Below are 20,085 nucleotides of genomic sequence, written 5' to 3' on the forward strand. Positions count from 1 at the left end.
GTAATTCTGTTTTCATAGCTAGCTTTAGAGGATTTGATGAGGGATCTCAACTTTTTGTTCAGGCTGATAAAGAAGTTATTCCAGTCTACGGACTTCACCTTATTCAGCATCAGTTTCCTCCTCCTGTTGTAGAGTTTGTTTATGGCAGGGGACCACCAGATTGGCTTCCTTTTTTTTTGGAGGAGAGCGTCTTGGTTCTATTGGGTATGGCAAGATCCATGCATTTGTGTAGGTGTTCGTACAATGTATTGGTGTATGATTCAGTGGTCATGCAACTATTCTCCATTTGCATGGGTGCCATGAAGTTAGCCACCTCTCTTTTTAGGAGCCCAAAGTTAGCTTTGGAGAAGTTTTTCATGGTGGTTACCTTAGGGGGAGTGGGAGAGATGTGGATTTCCAAGGTGATTAATTTGTGGTCATATCTAACCAGGGAGGAGTTGACTATTGGTCTAGAACAACAGGCGCCCATGTTTGTAATGATCTGGTCAAGGATGCTGCAACCTCTAGTGGGGGTAAGAACAAGCTGGTCCAGGGCATTAGAATTAATGAATTCCAGGAAACGTTCGGCAAGTGTATTGGTACATGAGTGGTTTTCCCAGTTAATGGAAGGGTAGTTGAAGTCACCTAGTATGAGAGTGTTAGGTTGGACCCTAATATTCTCCATGGTGCTTAGGAATGTGGAGAGTGAGGTATGGGACATGGTTGAGGACCTATAGCAGGCTATGACCTGAATCGCTGTCTTACCCAATGTTAGCTGCACCTGAAGTATTTCTGATGCTTTATGTTGGGCTACCAGTCTGGAGATGTGCGCATCCTTTATGAATATGGAAACACCACTGCCTTTGGAGCTTCGGTCCAAGTTTTGGGGACGAAAGGTGTGGAATGAGTTATAGCCTGATAGTGCAGGGATCCTTTCTGCTGCCTTGAACCAGGTCTCTGTTACAGCACAAATGTCGATGTTCTCCATTTTAAGGAGTGCTTTGAGCGAGTGCATTTTGAGATTTAGACTTCTAGCATTGAATAGCATGACCCTCAGATTGCATTTGTTTGTAGCTGTTACGGTGGTAATTTGGTCTTTGGAACACCACCTAAAAAAGGCACTATAGGGATGGCAAGAGCCTTGGCCAGTATCTGGAAGCCCAGGAGTGACAGATGAAGGCTATCTCTGGCAAAGCATAGAGAATGACACCAGAAACTTAGCCAGTTGTTGAAATCAATCATTTTCTGCTTGTACTGTGGTATCATTATGGGTGATGGTAGGATGCTGCTCGGGGCTAGGGTCATACCCGCCTGGGCTACATAATCCGAATGAGAGCTTCTCCATGTCTCTTTTCATGTAGTCCAGAGAGGTACATCTCAGGTCATTCACACCCACATGTACAATGACAGAGTCATATTTGTACCTGTTGTTGAGGGACCTGAGTGTGTGCGTTATGTGGTGAATAAAGGCACCTGGCAGGCAGCTGACTGTTACTTTTTCCTTATTCAACCTAGTGAGTGGGACATCAGTGTGCCTCACTATCGAGTCACCTATGACAAGTGTGTTGGGCATGCTGTTTTGCCTTGGGAGATTTGGTTGAGTGGCACACTGTTTAGGAGAGTTATGTGTCTCATGATTAGTGTTGTGTTGTGGTGGTCGAGTGCATTTCTGCCTTGGAGGTCTCTGCTGTTTGGGTAGATTTTTATTGAGAGCCTCCTTAAAGGTGGGTGTGTGGTTTGTGATTTTATGTGAAGGCAGTGCTGGTGTGTGTTCTGGCGGGCTATGTGTTCCATGTGGTGTGGTGCAAGTGTTGACCTTCTCCTCTTGACCAGCTATTCCGGTCTAGGCTGGAGAGTGCGTGACTTCTAATTTGGATATATAAGTGCATCTCTTGCAAGACTGAGTGTTGGGAGGTAAGAGGAGAGGGTTGTCGGTATACATGAGGCAATTGCTACATTGTCTCAGGATGCCCAAGTTCATCAGGTTAATAGTAGAAAGCACAGGAAACTGACCTTTAGATATGCCTGGAGGGGTGGGCATTAATAATAAGTACTGGAGCTGTTTCCTTGTAGAACGTTTAGTGCTGGTAGCACTTTTGTGTGCTACAATAATTGCTACAAGAAGTCTGGTAATGTGCTAGAATAATAAGCTAGTAAAAGTGCAGGAGAGGAGAGGACTAGCAGATCTAAGGGAAAAATTGAAGAGCAGACTTTGGCACCACTAAGAAGCTTACAAACAGTCCTGGATACAGCAAATCTGTATCTGGACTAGACTAGTTATAGGAAAGGTGGGAAACAAGCACAAATGTGGGCTTTTAAACCAGAAAGTTGAAAGAGATGGAAAAACTGCCCAAATGGCCAATAAACTACAATTTCTGGGCAAGAAACCACTCCTCTTGTGGTACATAGGCTATCTAGTGCTTACCACTCCCGCTGATAAGCTAGAAGGCTTTCCTCCAACACAGAAAGCCTTGAGGGGCTTAGAGGTTTACAAACAGTCCTGGATGCAGCAAATCTGTATCTGGACTAGACTAGTTACAGGAAAGGGAGGAAACAAGCTTAGAATTTTTTTTGTATGCGCGCACATGTGTGTGTGTGTGTATATATATATATATACACACACTAATACATACATACTATAAGATTGCACAGTAACTGGGAAAGGGAATAGTCCCCCACCTGGGCACTGTTGATCTATCAGACCTTATCGACCATCTGCATACGTTGACCAAATGTGGTTGATGAATTGGCCAACGACATTGTGATGTGTCAGTGTAATTCTGGGGACCATATATTTAGATAAACCTGATTGGTGAGATGCTACTTATACTGAAGGCTTAGATATGAAATGAATGCATTTGAAACAGGCATAGTGATAACTAAATCTTACTAGTCTACTGTGGTAAGATACTACAGGCATATGTCTGTTATGATGAATTAATCATAACATTTCTCTCTAGTCACGAGAATATTTCCTCTAGGAGAGTATCACCATTGCAAAATATCAACCCTACCAGTAGTCACCCCAAGATATAAACCTCAGCCTCTACTTGTTGAAGTTTAAGAATCTATTACTATGGAAATGTTTTCTGAAACTTGCATGAGGAATCCACTCCTTTGTCATTTCCTCTGGACAAGGATAATGTTTGCTGGATTTGCAGTGTCCAAGGCTGAAATGAAATTCACAGTGCAGGCTGTTTCAAGATTCCCCCTAGCAAATGTCCTTTATTTTTTATGACTTTAAGCACTGGTGAAAGCTGAACAAAAGCCATGGTCAAATGATGTTCAAATTAATCATGGACTGCTCTTTTCTCATGGCTCCAAAAAAGAAGTTATGTACTCACCATAACATTCCATCTGAGTAGCTTTACTTCATTTGTCTTCAACCTGTGGGATACCGGATCCGTATCGGATCTGAGCCAGCAATCTCACTAGCATCTGCTCCGAGCTCCAAGCTCCCTCCTTTACCCATAGTACACCTCCACTACCTTCCAACCCCCAGATCGAATTTGCTGATCCTTATACTGATAACCCGACCTGAAAAATACTTATGACCTATAACTGCAGCCCGCAGGCTGTTCACATGACAAGGTCCGGGGGAAGGGGGAGGGACAGTTGAAGACAAATGAAGTAGAACTACTCAGATGGAATGTTATGGTGAGTACATAACTTCTATATCTGAAGTAGTTTACTTCATTTGGTCTTCAACCTGTGGGACAGAGTCCCCAGCTACTAAACTCCTGGGTGGCCCTCATGGAAGAATATTCTGGAGCACCATGGAACCAAAGGATGCTCTCCTTCTGGAAGTCAAATCCAGTTTGTAATGAGAAATAAATGTATGAGATGAGGACCAAGTAGCTGCAGAACAAATATCATTCAAAGAGACTCTAGACCAAAAGGCCACAGATGTAGCCATGGACCTAGTGGAATGAGCTTTCACCTGACCCAGAGGAGACATGCTTCTGTCCTTATAGACCTGAAGGATGTATGAAGAAATCCACCTAGCAATAGTGACCTTGGAGATAGGTTTCCCCAAAAAGGGCTTATGGAAGGATACAAACAGTTGATCGGATTTACAGAAATTTTTTGTCCTGTGTAAATAGAATTGTAACTGTCTATGAACATCCAGCAAGTGGAGTTTGTATTCCATTTTGTTACCAAAATTAGGAAAGAAAACTGGTAAATTGATGGTTTGATTGATATTAACTGATGATGCCACCTTGGGAAGAAAAGATGGATTGGTCCGAAGGGGAAACCCTATATTTATGGAAAAATCATATAAGGAACTTTGACGGACAAGGCCTGCAGTTCTGAAACTTTTTTAGCAGAGGTAATAGCCACCAGAAATGCTGTTTTCCAAGATAAGAATTTTAGATCCGTGGTTGCAGCGGGTTTAAAAAGTAGAGCGACCAGAACTTGAAGAACCATAGTAAGGTCCCATGGGGGAACAGGATCCTTGACAGGGGGGCATAACAGAAAGGTCCCTTTGATAAGTGCTTTACACAGTCTGGAGGTGGCTAGAGAGGCAGAATTCTCACCCACATGAAAATGAGAAATGGCAGCCAATTGAACCTTGACAGTAGAAGAACTAGCTCCGTGTAGAAAAATATCAGCTAGAAAATCAAGAATGGCAGAAATAGGAGGCCTGAAGGGATCTAAACTCCTTTGAGAGGCCCAAAAGGAAAAACATTTCCATTTATTGCAATAAACCTTCCTGGTTGAAGACTTATGAGCAGCCACCAGAATAGACCTAACTAAAGAGGATAAGCCAGGAGTCCTAGCGATCATGGGAACTGGAGCAGCCAAGCTGTGAGCTTCAGACTGTCCAGGTTCAGATGAAGAACTCCCGATGGGTGTGAAATCAAATCCTGAATGGAATCCAAGATCCAGGGCAGAGCCAGAAGGTGAGACCAAAGGAAGGGAAACCATACCTGGCAAGGCAAAAAAGGGGCAATGAGGATCACTTTGCTCCCCAGTCGACGAGCTTTCTGTAGAAACCTCGGAATAAGAGGTACTGGAGGGTAAGCATACAGAAGACTGGGAGGTCAAGCATGAACTAGAGCATCTCTGGGGGACTCCCCTGGCAGAGGTTCAGAGCAAAAAACTCGCTGCACTTCACATTGGAAGGAGATACAAAGAGATTGCAGTAAGGCTGACCCCACTCCAGGAAGATCTGCCCCGCTACTGAAAGATTCAGAGACCACTCATAAGGCATCGGAATAGTCTGACTTAATCTGTCTGCTAGAATGATGAACCGTCCCAGAATGTGCGTTACGATGAGAAAATGACCGGTGGAGATCGCCCATTCCCACACTCTCATGTCCTCCCGACAAAGGGGGTAAGACTTGGTCCCTCCCTGTTTGTTGATATACCAGACCACTGATATGTTGTCTGACTGAATGGCAATGGTTCCCAGAGGAAGAAAGGCATGAAGGGCCTGCAACGCTAAAAGGACTGCCCTCGTGTCTAGAACATTTTTGTGCAAGCTGGTGTCTACAGGGGACCACAGGCCTTGGACTGTCCTGCCCGAACAATGCCCCTCCAAGTTGGGAGGCATCCATGGTCACTGTGGCTTGGGCAGGGGCTGGAACAAAGGGTCATCCATCCAAAATGTCTGGAGAACACATCCACCATATAAGGGACGACCGACAGACTCGACTGAGTTGTATTGGATACGACAATGGAAGTTCCAACAGGGACCATTGTACAGCTAGTGCCAATGTAGAATTCTCATATGTAACTGGGCACACAGGAGAAGTGTTATGGTCGCCATTGAACCTAAGGCCCTCAACACTGATTCTGCAGATGGAAGGTGAGAATGATAGATCAGAGAGACATGCATCCTCAGGTTTTGTACTCTCTCTGAGGTCAGGAAGATTTTGCACTGTAATGTATCTATCCTTGCCCCAATGTGCTCATCACCTGGAAAGAATTTAGGAGTGATTTGGATGCATTGATTGTGATCCCCAAATGCAGGGCATGATTTAAGAAATAATCCCTGGTTTGAGAGAGTAGATGCCTGGTGGGAGCAGTGAGGAACCTATCATCCAGGTAGGGATAGACCTGAATCACCTGAAGCCTCAGGTGAGCTGCTACCACCGCCATCACTTTGGTGAACACCCTGGGGGCTGTGGCGAGACCAAAGGGTAGGGCTAGAATTTGATAATGATTGACTCCTAACCAGAAGTGGAGGAACCTCCTGGAGCTTCTGTGCATCTTTATGTGATAGTAAGCATGCTGGTGGTCTAATGAGCACATGCACTCGCTCTCTTGCAGGTACGGCATGAAGGACTGTAGTGTGACCATCTGGAATTTTTCTTTGGCAACTGACAGGTTCAGGGTAGATAGGTCCAGAATGGGCCTTGAGTCCCCCATTTTCTTTGGTACCAAAAATAATCTGGAGTACAAGCCTGATCCAGACTGATCTGGGTGGACAGTTTCGATGACTCATTTTCCTAGCAGCTTAGAAATTTCCTGTGCTGCTGCCTCCCTTTGCATGGGTGGTATGTCCAGGAAGTGTTTGGAAGATTTGGGAGGACCCACAAAGGGGATAGAGTATCCTCTGGATATGATCTGAAACATCCAGTGGTCTGATGTTATGGACTCCCATGCCACCAGGTGCAAGGACAATCGTCCCCAGACTGCCTCCAGAGTAGAGCAGTCGGGCCAACCCTCAGGGTTGCTGTCTCTGGGACTGTCCAAGAAAGGTTCCCAAGAACCAAAATTCCTCGTACCCCCCTCTGCCTTTGGGCCAGCATCCATTCTGTCCCCCTCTGCCTCTGGGGGAAGAAGAGCCCTGAGTGTCCCAGGAATACTATGACTTCCAGAACCACATCTTCTTTTGCCCATTCTGATTCCAGGAAAAGGACCTTTGAGGGTTCAAGAAGCGGATTCCGATGGCAGACAGTGTCTTCCCATCCTTCTCATTCTGGACTAAAGTCTCTTTGATGGTCTTACCAAAGAGAGTAGAGCCATCATAAGGGGCATTGGCAAAGGACACCTTGAAAGGTTCCGAAAATTGACATAGTCTGAGCCAGGCATTGCACCTCATGGACACACCAGACCAAGCCACCCTAGCCGCTCCTTCATTAGCATGTGAAAGGAGTCGCCTGGATGTGTTGGAGACTGCTTTCAAAGTGGCTATTCTCACAGAGAATGAGTCTCTGTCTTTTTGCGACATGGACTTAGGGGGAGACTCTGCCAGCTCCTTGACAAGGTCGCATTGGAGTCTCATGACATGAGCCAGGTAGTTCAGTGCCCTAATAGAAAAGGTAACTGAAGCGTAACCCACTTCCCTAAGTGGTCCATCATCTGTGACTCTCAGTCAGGAGGATGAACCGAGGAACTCTCCTGGGCTAGTTCCTTCTTATTGGCTGCTGCTACCACCATAGCATCTATGGGGGAGCCCTTGTTCCATGCTGGCCTATCCAAAGGTGGACTCGAAATCTTGTCAGGCCTTTTTGGAATTGGTTCCATGGTGTCTGGCTCCTTCCAGGCCTGCAAGGTGACCAGGCCCACCAAGGGATCTGTGGGAGGAGACACCCAGGAAGTAGATGGGCCAATGCCAAAAGCCTCTAGGAACACGGACTCATCAGAAGAAGGTTTGGGGGTGGAACAACCTCCCAGTTGGTGAAGGATTTCCATGATGTCTACAAAGGAGACATCCTTGGGAGGTGACCTGAAGGAACCTTCCCCATTATCCAAATCCGTATCCTCAGTAAGGGACTCAGGGGAGTCCAAGTGCCTCCTCTTACATGTATGCTTGCGAGGCACATCTCCAGTGGGACTCTCCGAGGGGAACTCGCAAGCCACTTGTTCCTCAGGGGGGAACCATCTGGGACTCCTTGTCCATGGGCTGTCCCTCTGGTAAAATGATGGAATTCATAGAAAGAGCCAAGGGGGGTTAGAGCGGAGTCCGAGAGGATGGTCAGGTGTCTTGATCCAGTGGAGATAACCCTTTCTACCATGTCAAATGCTGAGGGAGAGCGAACCTCCTGTGGAACCAATAAGTAAGCTAGTCTTTCTGGGTCCGATGACAGAATCAGAGCAAGCCCCTGAAGTGGATGGAGCTCCGAGGGAGGGAACTTAGCCCAGCAAAGGTGGAGCCGATGAAAAAAGTTCTACTCCCTCGGATCTGACACCCAAGCTCTGGCTCAGAGAGCAGCTTGGATCAAGCTGGTCAGATCCAACATGCTCCAGGGAGCTGTCAGTGTTGAGGAAGCAGGTACCATTGGTACCATCCTCCTGCCTAAAGCCATCCTCGGATCAGACTACTCCAAACCCGATGGATGGATCAGAGAAGGAGAAATCGATGTAAAAAAGGGAAGTGAGCTTCCCCCCTCCTAAGTGAAAGGGGACTGGCATCACCCCAATCTGGATCTGAGTACAAATGAACCTCCTCCTCGATGATGCCACGGACTCTGACCTTGCTGGTCAGTGCACAAAGGCCCTAGATGTAGAGTGTGTCTCCTCCAGCTCTGGGGAAAACCTTGGAGATCGGAGCCGAGGGGAGTCACGGATCCTATGACTTTTAGCAGGTGAAGGGAGGTTGGGGATCTCTTATGTTCCTCTGTCCTGGATTTTGGCTCTCTCTCCTTTTCTCTGCCCCTTTTCCACTCTGCTTCTGCAGGCTTTAAAAACGGGAGGTTGAGTCCCAGCCTGGGAGGGAGGAGAAGCAAGGGCAAGAGAAGAAGGAGAGGCGGCCACAGCAGCCACTGTGACTAAAGCTGAGGATGAGGCAACCACCTGAGAAGTGGGAAGAAGGCCTTTCAGGGCCAACTTAGCCTTCCTGTCCTTGATTACGCACAGGTTAAAACCCGCACAAATAGAGCAGTCTGTACTGAGATGGGCCACTCCCAAGCACATTACACAAAGAGTGTGGCCATCTGCTGGGGAAAACTTATGGCCACACTCAGTGCACCTTTTAAACTCCGGCTTATCAGCCATTTAGACAAGGACAAGTAGATAGAAAAAAAATTATTTTTCCACTGAAAACCACTCACCACACTCACACACAACACACTGAGGGGGGAGGGGAAGCAAGTACACTAACCAACTATGCTAAACTAAGATAAACAACACTAAAGTTTAACCACATGACGCACCAAGCGAGGGGAGGAAAAGGGGAACCTACACTAACCACTATCCTGAAAGTTAGAGAGAAAAAAGGCTTTCTAACAGCTTTAATACCCACTTACTACTCAGAGCTCTGGAGATCACGATGCTTCAGCTAGCCGTGGCAAATGAGATCTGTGGGTTGGAAGGTAGTGGAGGTGTATTATGGGTAAGGGGAGGAGCTTGGAGCAGATGCTAGTGAGATTGCCAGCTCGGATCAGATACTGAACAGGTATCCCACAGGTTTAAGACCAAATGAAGTAAACTACTTCAGACTGATATTTTAACACAACTTGCCATCCGACCTTCCATTTATAGTTATATCCTAAAATCTGTAGTATAGTCTATATTAAAGAAATAATCTGTAATCAGATGGTAAAATATTTATTAATCTCCCCTTCTACCCGGTAGGAAGACTGTTGGCACCAGCTCATGTTATCACCACTTGTGAATTATTAGGTTTTCCTCTTACAAATCACAACACGATATCATGTTGCAACTATTTTTATGTACATTAGAGCTTCTGTCATTTCATACACACACTGGTTGAAATCATTGTAAGCCAAACCACTTGTAACAGTTATGGAAGTACTTGCCTTTCCTTCAGCTGATATGTCAAGGAAGATCTGATTTTCATTAGACAGTGGTGTCAGTGTCGTTTTTAATGTGGCACATTGTGAACCAGACACACTATTGCACTTTCTATGACGTGGTCTGCAATCTGTGAATAAAAAATGCCCACAATTAACACATTTAATCTGCAAATACAATACCCACCAACATAAATGAAAGACATGAGCAAAATATTACAATTATAGATAATAGCCTTCTGAAAGGTAGCCATAGATGCATTTAATTACTTTTTATAAATGGGACAACAGCTTGAGGTATGCAGGTCATATTTGCAAGCATCATAGGTACCAAAAAAAAAAAAAAAAACAATACAACATAAATTGAGTAAATTATAACAAGTACATAAATAGCAGCCAAGTTCTTAGTGTAAATTAACATTAGCTAGTGAAGTTTTTTAACAAAATGCATTGATTATGCTTTATGGAGTGGGAAAAAATGGGTACTGAAACTAGTTCCTGATTTTTGTTTCTTACTGGATAAAATGACTAAAGATGTGAACTAACAGAGAAGGGCAGATTGAATTTTATTGAATAAAAAAAAGTTCTTTTATGAAACTCTGATTTTTATAATCCAAAGGATTGGAAATTGTGTAAAATATTGCACAAAACATGGAAGGGTGAAAAATTTTTTTTTTTTTGCAGGAGGTAAGCTCCTCTGTTCCCCCTAATGTGGAGGGCAAGCTTCCCATACCCCTCATAGTTCTTAACCAATCAGGGACAAATCTCAACAGAATAAGGGACAAATCAGAAATAATCAGGGACACTTTTAAAATATTAGTACTTTTAACTTGAGACAGTGACAGATAAAGAGAATGTGAATGAATAAATATTTCTGATTATTGTCATTATTTATTAAGTGTAAATCACCACCTTTTCCTCCAAAAATCACCAGTTCGAGGAGGGATTCAAAGGGACAGAGCTAAAATTTGAGTGAAAATCAGGGAAAGTTGACAGGTTTGCTGCCCCCCCCCCCCCAACGTAAATACCAATGCCACAGTTATGCTAATTTGAAGAAGGGATTAATCTGCCAAGCAAGTGATAATGAGTGACAGGGTTTGTGTTACTGTATAATTAATGCCCGCCCAGGGGTGTTGTGAGGCCGAACGCATCAGCCATTGGGCCTCTACACCCCTGGAAGGGCATTAACACATACCCTGGAAGGCATTCTTTTGCTTAGAGAATGGGCTCTCTCTGTCTCTCTGTAAAACTGTTGTGTTTTATTTACTTATGTATTTTTTTAAGTTCTATTTTTTTTTTTAATATATTTTTGATGTAAAATAGTTCCTCTGCCTAATGTTTCATACTTGTAGTATGTTAATGGTGCTGGAGAAAGCATTTTACATCCAATCTATATTAAAAAAAAAAATAAAACAGTACTTAAAAATGCATAAGTAAGTAAAACACAACAATTTGACAGTCAGCCAATTCTCTAAGGGCTGGTAGGGATCATTCTTTCTTCACTCTCTCTCACACATGCTACCGGGGGATCATTCGTTCACTTTCACACTTCACTCACTCACTCACTTTCTCTGTGTCTCTCACACACACACACATTCACTCACACAAGATCGGTCTCCCCCTCTTTCTCAATCTCTCAGTCTCCAGCTGCTTTCATACACACATTCAGTCTCACTCTCTCAATCTTTCTCACACGCAGTCTCCTCTGCTTACATACATGCATTCACTCACACATCACTCTTGCTTTCTCCCTCTCTCTCTCACACACACAACACACACACACACACACACACACACACACACTTATAGGTATAATCACTGTAGCCAGTCATCCAGCATGCCAGTATGTTCTTGGTAGATGGGATAAAACCAGAATACCCAAAGAAAACCTATGCAGACATAGAGAGAATATGCAAACTCCACACAGGCTAAGCAGAGGTGAGGATTGAACCGTGAACCCAAGATTTTTTTCAGTGAGCCACGATGTGCCATCCCTTCAGTGGTCTTCCAAGGTGGTCTTTCGCAAGAAAGCCTCTGGAACTTTTTATTTACATACAGAAACTCTGTTTCCTTCTCTTTGTCACAGTCTCACACACACAAACACAAAATCTCTCTGCTTTCATGCACACATTCACTCAAACATGCAGACAGAAACACGCACACACTCGATCGGGCACTCTCTCTCTCTTACTCTCATACATGCATACAGTCTCTCACACATGCTTTATTTTATTTTTTTTTCCTTTTTTTATTTTGCGCTGCTTAGTGAGTGTAAAATAAGGGCTCACTCACTCTCACTTTCACTGACATACATGCATGCACTCACACACACACACACACACACACACACACACACACACACACACACACACACACACACACACACACACACACACACACACACACTTTTTTTTGTATTCTTTTTTTGACATTTTACACTCGCTAAACACCAGAAGCATTGTTTAGTGAATGCAAAATAATGCCGGCCGTTTCATTTTTCTCAGTCCGAGCTCCACAGTGGCTTGATAAGCTGCCATGAAGCGTCGGACTCGTTTTTCACCAGGCATTACTTGTACATTAATACTCTGCTGAGAACGTTTGTTTTCCAATCAGTGTACTGATGTACAGTAAGCCCATTAATCACTGTTGTCTCACTCTTAAAAATCACACCGGTAATGATTTTATATGGAAAACAGCAATCAGAGTTATATAAGGTTAGATTCATAGATTGTTACTAGACTAGCAATCCAGGGGGTCTTTCTAAGCCTAACCAAGTTTTCCCAAAATAATTATGATGTCCTGTATCCAAATAGGACATTGAGGACCAGGCACTGATAAGCTTCCTCTGTCCATAAGCGACATGGGTGTCAGGCCCGGTGTGATGTCCCTCTGCATTTTTCTCCTCAACCCCACAAAAACACAACTCTAGTCACATTTAAAAAGACATTCATAATTTCTCCTTTTTCAGGAAAGGTTAAGTTATCATAATTTTTGTGCTTGCAGGAATAATGAATAACCAGATGCTAGTATTTTCTAGGAATAATAAATTACAACCTAGGTCTATATCCAAGATGATAAGGCTGGAATGCTCCAAGTAAGGACTACAGGAGGTTTCTTAGTAAGAGTCCACATTTTTTGAAAAAGCAAAGTCTGCTAGTTTGCTGAGCTACTACAGGAAGTAAGCAGTCATCCTTAAAAGTCTCATGAAAACCACAGACCTACAACAAAAGAAAAATACACACTCACAGTCACAAGCAAAGCACATAGATTTGTCACCAGGAACCAGAGGTGGTTATCTTCTGTGGGGGACTAGCAGGACATCAGTAACAAAACCACATGTTCATTTTTTTTTTCTACATTGCCATCCTCTGCATATATTTGAAATTCATTGCAGAAGAAATGGCAGGACTAAAGAAGGAAATTAATGCACATGAGAACTAAATATGCTGTAATATGCTCTACCTCTTTGTAACTTTATAAGGCCAGTAGGTTCATAGGTACATAGTAGCCACTCTGTTTGCAGACTATAACAAGTGTAGCTAATAACCCAAGGTCAGAATGAAACCTTAAACCTTCTATCTGTTAGGTGAAGACCTTACCCATTATGCAATCCTCCCCCGCACAATGAATAATGGTGTGAAATGTGTTATACACATAGGTACGTGTTAGACCAGCTGCTTTTGTGGACCAATTTAAGCCTAGACAATTTTATTGAAAGGTGAGAATCAAACCCTGTATCTCATGTCTACGAGGTAAACATATTAACTATTACACCAAGCCTCAACCCTCAATTGAATAAAAGTATCTAAAGCATAAAACGGCAGAGAGGTGATTAATGAATTATGGGAACAAAATATATTTCTATCAAAAAAAACAGTGAAATTAAATGTCTTAAAAATAAGTGCTGCATACACTGAGTCCTCTTATTATGGGGTAGCACAGAGAGTCTTTGAATGCTGTAATTACACACCATGTATATACATCCAAAACAGTTGAGTAACACAATTAATAAAATTTGGATATTAGCAAAAGATTATTAAACAAAAAAAAGTCATACAACTCAGTGTAAAAGTGAGGATTTGTGAATGCCAATATTGGCTTACACTGGAAGTGAACTGCAGCAATGCAGGTTGAAATATGTCTGGTGAAAAAAATAGTGTGGAAATATGTGTACTTTCAAATAGAAGATAAGGCAGCATTGCTTCACTTCATTCAAAGTGTTATATAATCCAAAAGTTATGAGTGATGTGTAATGCCTTTTTCTGTCTTGTTCCAGTTTTGATATTCCAGCCTATGTGAAGAATCAATTATGCCTCTTAATAAATCTAGGCACCAAACAGTTCATCATATTCTGCATACATACTTAACTACTATTCTGATTAGATGGTATTAATAGGAGTGTTGCATTCTGACTGAACAGTATTCTTAAAGCTTCTCAGCAAATGACAAACATTACTGCTTTTTCACATGTATTGCAAGTTGACCTAATTTGTATGAATGTTTGCTATGTTATGTATTCTTTAGTAGACTGCCATTCTTGTTTGCAGATATTTTAGCACAATACTGGAAAAGCAGGAATGTAATACCATCTCCATGACATGCACAGATAAAACCTTGACTATGACCCAGCTGACCTGTGTTTGAGTTGCAGCCCAGATGCTACAGCAGCTGCCTGAGGAGACAGTTAAATGGAAGACAAAGCCTGCTCATCTGTCATTGGTGGAAGGGTTGCTATGGTGCATACCCAGTAGAAGGATGCTTCATTTAAATTCCTGGTGGAGACCAGGGATTACTGGAGGTTCCCTGCTTCAAGGGAGTAGGCTGTATGACTTTCCTTGGGACATCACAGGCATGTACACTAGGGAACTCACTTCACAAGATGGACGACAGCATCACTGGAACTCACTTCACAAGATGGACGACAGCATCACTGGAACTCACTTCACAAGATGGACGGCAGCATCACTTCTGCAGCTTGAACCTCACTGTTAGGAAGAACAAATGAACAGTACCATTCTTGTCTCCAGGGAGAAATTTTGGTCTGGCTGGGTATGAGAAGGAGTTCTAACAGTTACCAAGAATTATGGAGGCAAAAGAAAGTGAAAGTACAAAAAAAAAAAAAAACAAAAATAAAACAACCAGGTTCAGCAGACTGTCTCAAATCTCATGCCTCCTGACTGCACAGTGCTTAACTGTCAGCTATACACAGAACCGCACTATACTCCTGCACTGGCCCTTTAAACATTATAGGTCTATCCATCTGTCTTTTTAAGGCATATAAAGATAAAAACAAGTAGACTATGAAAAATGACATATTCACCTTTACACAATATGTGGTATACATGATGCATAACTAAGAAAGGGTTACTATAAACTGCACACTCCACAAGAATGTTATTTTGTTCCCCAACAGTCATTTGTCTGGTAAAGTTTGCATGGATTAGTTATTTTCTCAATCACACTGTACCTTTTGGATTTTCCACATACATGTTACAGCCTTGTGACACCCTTTTGTTTGCATTTGGAATGCAGGAATTTTCTACTTTAATATCAAGTGTTTTCTTATCTGTGGCCTCCCAGCTTGTTGCTACGACCACCAATGCTCTTCTTTTTTCCACAGTGCGTCTGACAGTTCCACACATAATGCCACAGATTTAGACTGGTGTGAATCATGTTCATGGCATAGTTCTTACCCTCTAAACTGAAAACCAGGGGCAAGACAATTAAGTAGAAACACCATAAATCAGGAATCATTTGTAATCATGTCATTAATGAATTAGGAAGTTGAAAGGATGACAGAAGTTTCACTTCTTGAAGAAGCATATAGGAAGTTTCTTACATTCTCTGAAGAATCAATCATCTGTAACTCCCATGTGTCATAATAAGCAGACCTGTATACTGCCAAAAATCAAAACATTTTTTTGTTGACACAGGAAAATCTTAACTCAAAATAGTGGCTTTTGGAAGATATGGGGAGTGATCTGATTACAAAACTATTATTGCAAAATAATTAAAATATACAAATGTCCCTCACCATACAGATGAATTTCAACATTTCACCTCCCAGTTATTCGGTCCCCTGTTTCACCTTGTGAATCTACTTTCTTATCCTAACACAGCATCAGATATGAGGTCTGTCTTATTAGAAGCAGAGTGAAATTAAACATGCTGCTAGTTGTTTCCTTCAGTAATGCAGCAGATTATGTTTTCATTAATGATCTGACAAGTTGTTTATGACCTGGTTGACAGGAATGGATTAAACTGCATTTCTTTACCACTTAAAGTTCTCCTGCGGAATAAATTTCAGCATGGTGTATTTCTAGCAGGTGTATGGCAGCACTTCAAATTTACTGGCATGTTGTGTTAATCATTTGTACACAAGCTCAGATAGTCATCCTTGAATAAAGCAGTTTCAGCAAAGAATTGCATTGGTAGGCGGTATTGTACTGCTGCTTGTCCCCTAGGTGGTCTGAAGACCATAAAGCTGTGAGCTTTGTTCTCAGTCTAAGTGACTGGATTACTGACACCGCACTGCAGCATGGGGGGTGGACTACTGAGTGTGGTGTCCTCTCTTTAGATGAGATATTAAAATGAGGCCCCATCTGCTTGAGTTGGTGGCAGCTCGGGTGGTGTAAAAGGTCCTGTGGTACCTGTTGAAAACAGTAGGGGATGTTCCCCATTCCCCTGGCCAAATTCTCCCTAGAAGTATAAATACCATATTGGATCTCCCCTGTAAAGAGGCCATTAGTCTGGTGTGAGTAACCTGGTCAACAAAGGATAAATAAATAAATTATAATTCATCTGAAAAAAAGTGAAAAACACAGTTGTTTTACAAGACAGATACGATAATTCTTTCAGGGAAGAATCATGTTCTCTTTCAACTTGGTGTAAAAGTTAGGAGAAGAAACCAATGGAAATTCATGCAGACCAAAAGGACGCTGATCTGAATGAACTGCCCTTATGTTTACTGGACAGAAACAAGAGTTTTCCTATTAGATTGGTTGATAAAGAAGAGAATAAAAGTAAAAAAAATGGGGACAGTCTTACTTTCAAAAAAGGAGGAGGATCAATGCACTATGCTACCAGATAAAACCATTTAAAACTGCCACTCTCTTGATCTGAAATTATGTTGATTTTCTTATGATGAATTATTTGACCATCTTTTTATTGAGACTGTGTGCACTTTAGACAGTAATCAGTGGAGTGGTTACTAACAAGGACTCCTCATCTACATAACTCACTTTGTGCTGATACACTACCTGATGGATGCCTCAAAATTGCAGCTGATGCCCTGCCCTATCATGTATCCATTCTCATTAACAGATCCATCCTAGAATGCTATGTTCTACTTCTTGGAGAAAAGTTGCACATTATTCCGGTGCATAAAGATGGTTCCTCAACAGTTATCAAATTATCAAGCAATTGCTATATTATTCCCACTGTAATATTATTACAAAAATCCATCCATAAAAACAGCTACTTCAATATCTCCAACAGGAGCAACTTATCACCCCAACTCAACATGGCTTTTGTCTCAAAACAATGCAACTTCTGCTTCACTAACCTTCATCAATACTGTCAGTCTTGCAAGGGACAGTGGGAACCTCATTGCCTTTCTATTTTTATATTTGTCAAAGGCATTTGATACCCTTTCTCATCATCAAATTATAACAGCTATCTTCTCTAGAAATAATCACAAACTCCCCTCTAATGGTTCTACAACTACCTGTTTGAAAGATATCAGCCACTAAAATGAAAAAAAATACCCTTTCTTGCCAGTCCGTACTGGTGCACCTCAAGGCCCAGCCTTTATTTTCTTCTCTTTAATATCTTTATTAATAACCTTTCCACAGTCTACAAACATACAGCCTTAATCCATTATGTAGGTGATTCAGCTCTTATTGGTTCTGCATACATCCCAGACGGTCTTCAACTAATTACACAAGAAGCATTTACCTCCATAAAATCCTGTCTACGTAATGCTCACCTCTTACTAAACTTACCCCATCCAAAAAACAAGCTGCTCTTATTTCTAAGTCCCATGAAAAGACAAAGCTAATTTTACGATTACCTTCTATTATTGTAATTGAAAGGGTATAACACACAAAACCTGTAAGAATGGTAATAGATAACCATCTCAAATTTAACTTGCAAAGACAGCAGTCAATCACAAAGACTCATTAAAAACTAAGAACATTATTCAGAGAAAAGATAAATGCCCTTAGCATTACTACTGAAACAACCTTAGCTACCAGCCATCTTTAACCTTATCTGTTATATGGCTCTCTTGTACTTACCCATCTTCAAGCATCCCAATGTGAATAAAACGGCAACAAAATAGCAACATTTGTCACTTGCACATCACAGGGCACATGATTGCACTGCTCCAAAACACCTTAATTGGCTCAAGCATCTCACTGTTTCACTTACACTCAGCTGCTAGTTACACACAGTATAGTGTACAAGGCAGCACACTGCCATACTCTAAGTAGCAACCTAAACAATTACTCTCCAATAAAGACCTCTATGGTCAAACGCACAAAAATCTCCTCGCCATATCCAAGCCCAAATTCTACAGGAAATGCCTTGAATTCAAACTGTGTTGCAAACTCCTGGAACTCTATTCCTCTACTTTTGAGGTCATTGGATAATCACCACAATTTAAAGGTTGGATTAAAACAATTCACTGCAGACTTCTGGCTCTGTTCTTGTTCTTCTCCAAGGTAACTCTCACTATACACATGGCAGTGTAACAACATGCATATAACAGTCACTCAAAAGGCACAACAGCAGATGAGAATTTCACTCTATGCTAATTTTTAAATACTGTGTGTGTGTGTGTGTGTGTGTGTGTGTGTGTGTGTGTGTGTGTGCATGTATATATACACATATATATATATATATATATCCTGGATTTTGTAAACACAAACTCCCTGGACCAGACAGTAAATACGCCAACCAGGGGTGCAACCAGACTGGATCCGGTCCTCACTAATATGGGAGACTACTACGTACCACCTACTGTAATGCCATCCCTGGTAAGATCAGACCACAAAATGGTCTTATTTGAAGTAAAGCTAAAACCTGGATCCCCAGCTAAATCTGGAATATTCAGGAACTATTCTAAGGCTAACGTCCTGCTATTAAGTGAGAAACTGGCAAAATTTCAAGCTCCCATAAACCCTGAGAACACTGCTGCCTATGCAGAACTGTTCACAGAAACCCTATACAAGCATGTTAATAGCTGCATAGAGGCATCTGTACCCACCAGGAAGAAGTACAGAATTAACTCAAAAAAACAAGCCACCCTGGTGGAATCACAAAATCAATAGGCTGTATAGCAGGAGGAAGAAAATCATGTCAAAAATTAGGTGGTGCAGTACCCAGCAGAATAAAAGCACTCTCATTAAACTAAACAAAAACTCAGAGGACAAATAGAGTCTACCAAAGCCAAATTTGAGGTAAATTTGGCCTCCCAGGCCAACAACATCCACAAAGCATTGTTTAGCTATGTTCACAACCTTAAAGCCAATACACAATTGTGTGCAGAGCTCATTATAAATAGAGGCACCTATACTGAGCCAAAACATATAGCAAACCTCCTGACTCATGAATTCAGCTCCAACTTTACCCCCCTCTCTCCCCCTCAACCTTCCCTCAGGAACTATCATCAAATATAACTCCCCCTACTATTACTAGGGAACAGGTCCTTAATGCTCTCTCTAATACCAAGAACTCTGCATCAATGGGCCCAGACAATGTCCCAGGATGCCTTCTAAATAGCATGAAACATGACCTATCAGGGTCTCTGGAATTACTATTTAACTGTAGCCTCCAAACAGGTTTCATGCCTCATGAATGAAGAAAGGCAAAAAGCATCCCTCTGCCAAAGGTGGGCCATCTACAGAATCTGGAAACTACAGACCCATAAGTCTTACTAGTCATACGTAAAGCCATGGAAAAAATTATCATGGAGATGATCAAGAGAGATATACTAAACCTCCAGACACTGGACCCAACCCAGTTTGGTTTCGTCAAGGGCAGATCATGCCTACTCAACCTGGTGGACTTCTTTGAGAAGGTCACCAAAGCAATGGATGAGGGCAAAATCATTCACACTGCCTACCCTGACCTGGCCAAGGCATTTGACACAATACCCCACTCAGGCATTGTTGACAAACTCAAGAAGTTAGGTATAAACCCTTATGTCACCCAATGGATACAAATGACTCACAGACAGGACCCAGGAAATTAGAATTGGGGAATTCACCTCTACAAAGATGCCAGTCACAAGTGGAGCCCCTCAGGGATCAGTCTTTGGACCGCTCCTTTTTGGCATTTACTTCTCAGACGTCAAGGCCAATGTCAGTGGTGTCTGGTTGACTAAGTTTGCAGATGACTG

At 42.3% G+C, this 20,085-nt stretch overlaps 1 protein-coding gene across 1 annotated transcript in view; it reads right to left on the reverse strand.

Moving 5' to 3' along the window:
• Positions 1-20,085, reverse strand: part of ARHGEF18 (Rho/Rac guanine nucleotide exchange factor 18) — a 2,448,098-nt gene that overhangs the window by 2,082,837 nt on the left and 345,176 nt on the right. The window contains exon 2 of the mRNA XM_044090748.1: positions 9,690-9,814. Within this exon, the coding sequence (XP_043946683.1) occupies positions 9,690-9,814 (125 nt within the window). The remainder of the gene's footprint in view (positions 1-9,689; positions 9,815-20,085) is intronic.

The sequence above is a fragment of the Protopterus annectens genome, chromosome 13.part0 (genome assembly GCF_019279795.1).
Source record: "Protopterus annectens isolate FY-2018-M chromosome 13.part0, PAN1.0, whole genome shotgun sequence".
NCBI lineage: Eukaryota > Metazoa > Chordata > Ceratodontiformes > Protopteridae > Protopterus > Protopterus annectens.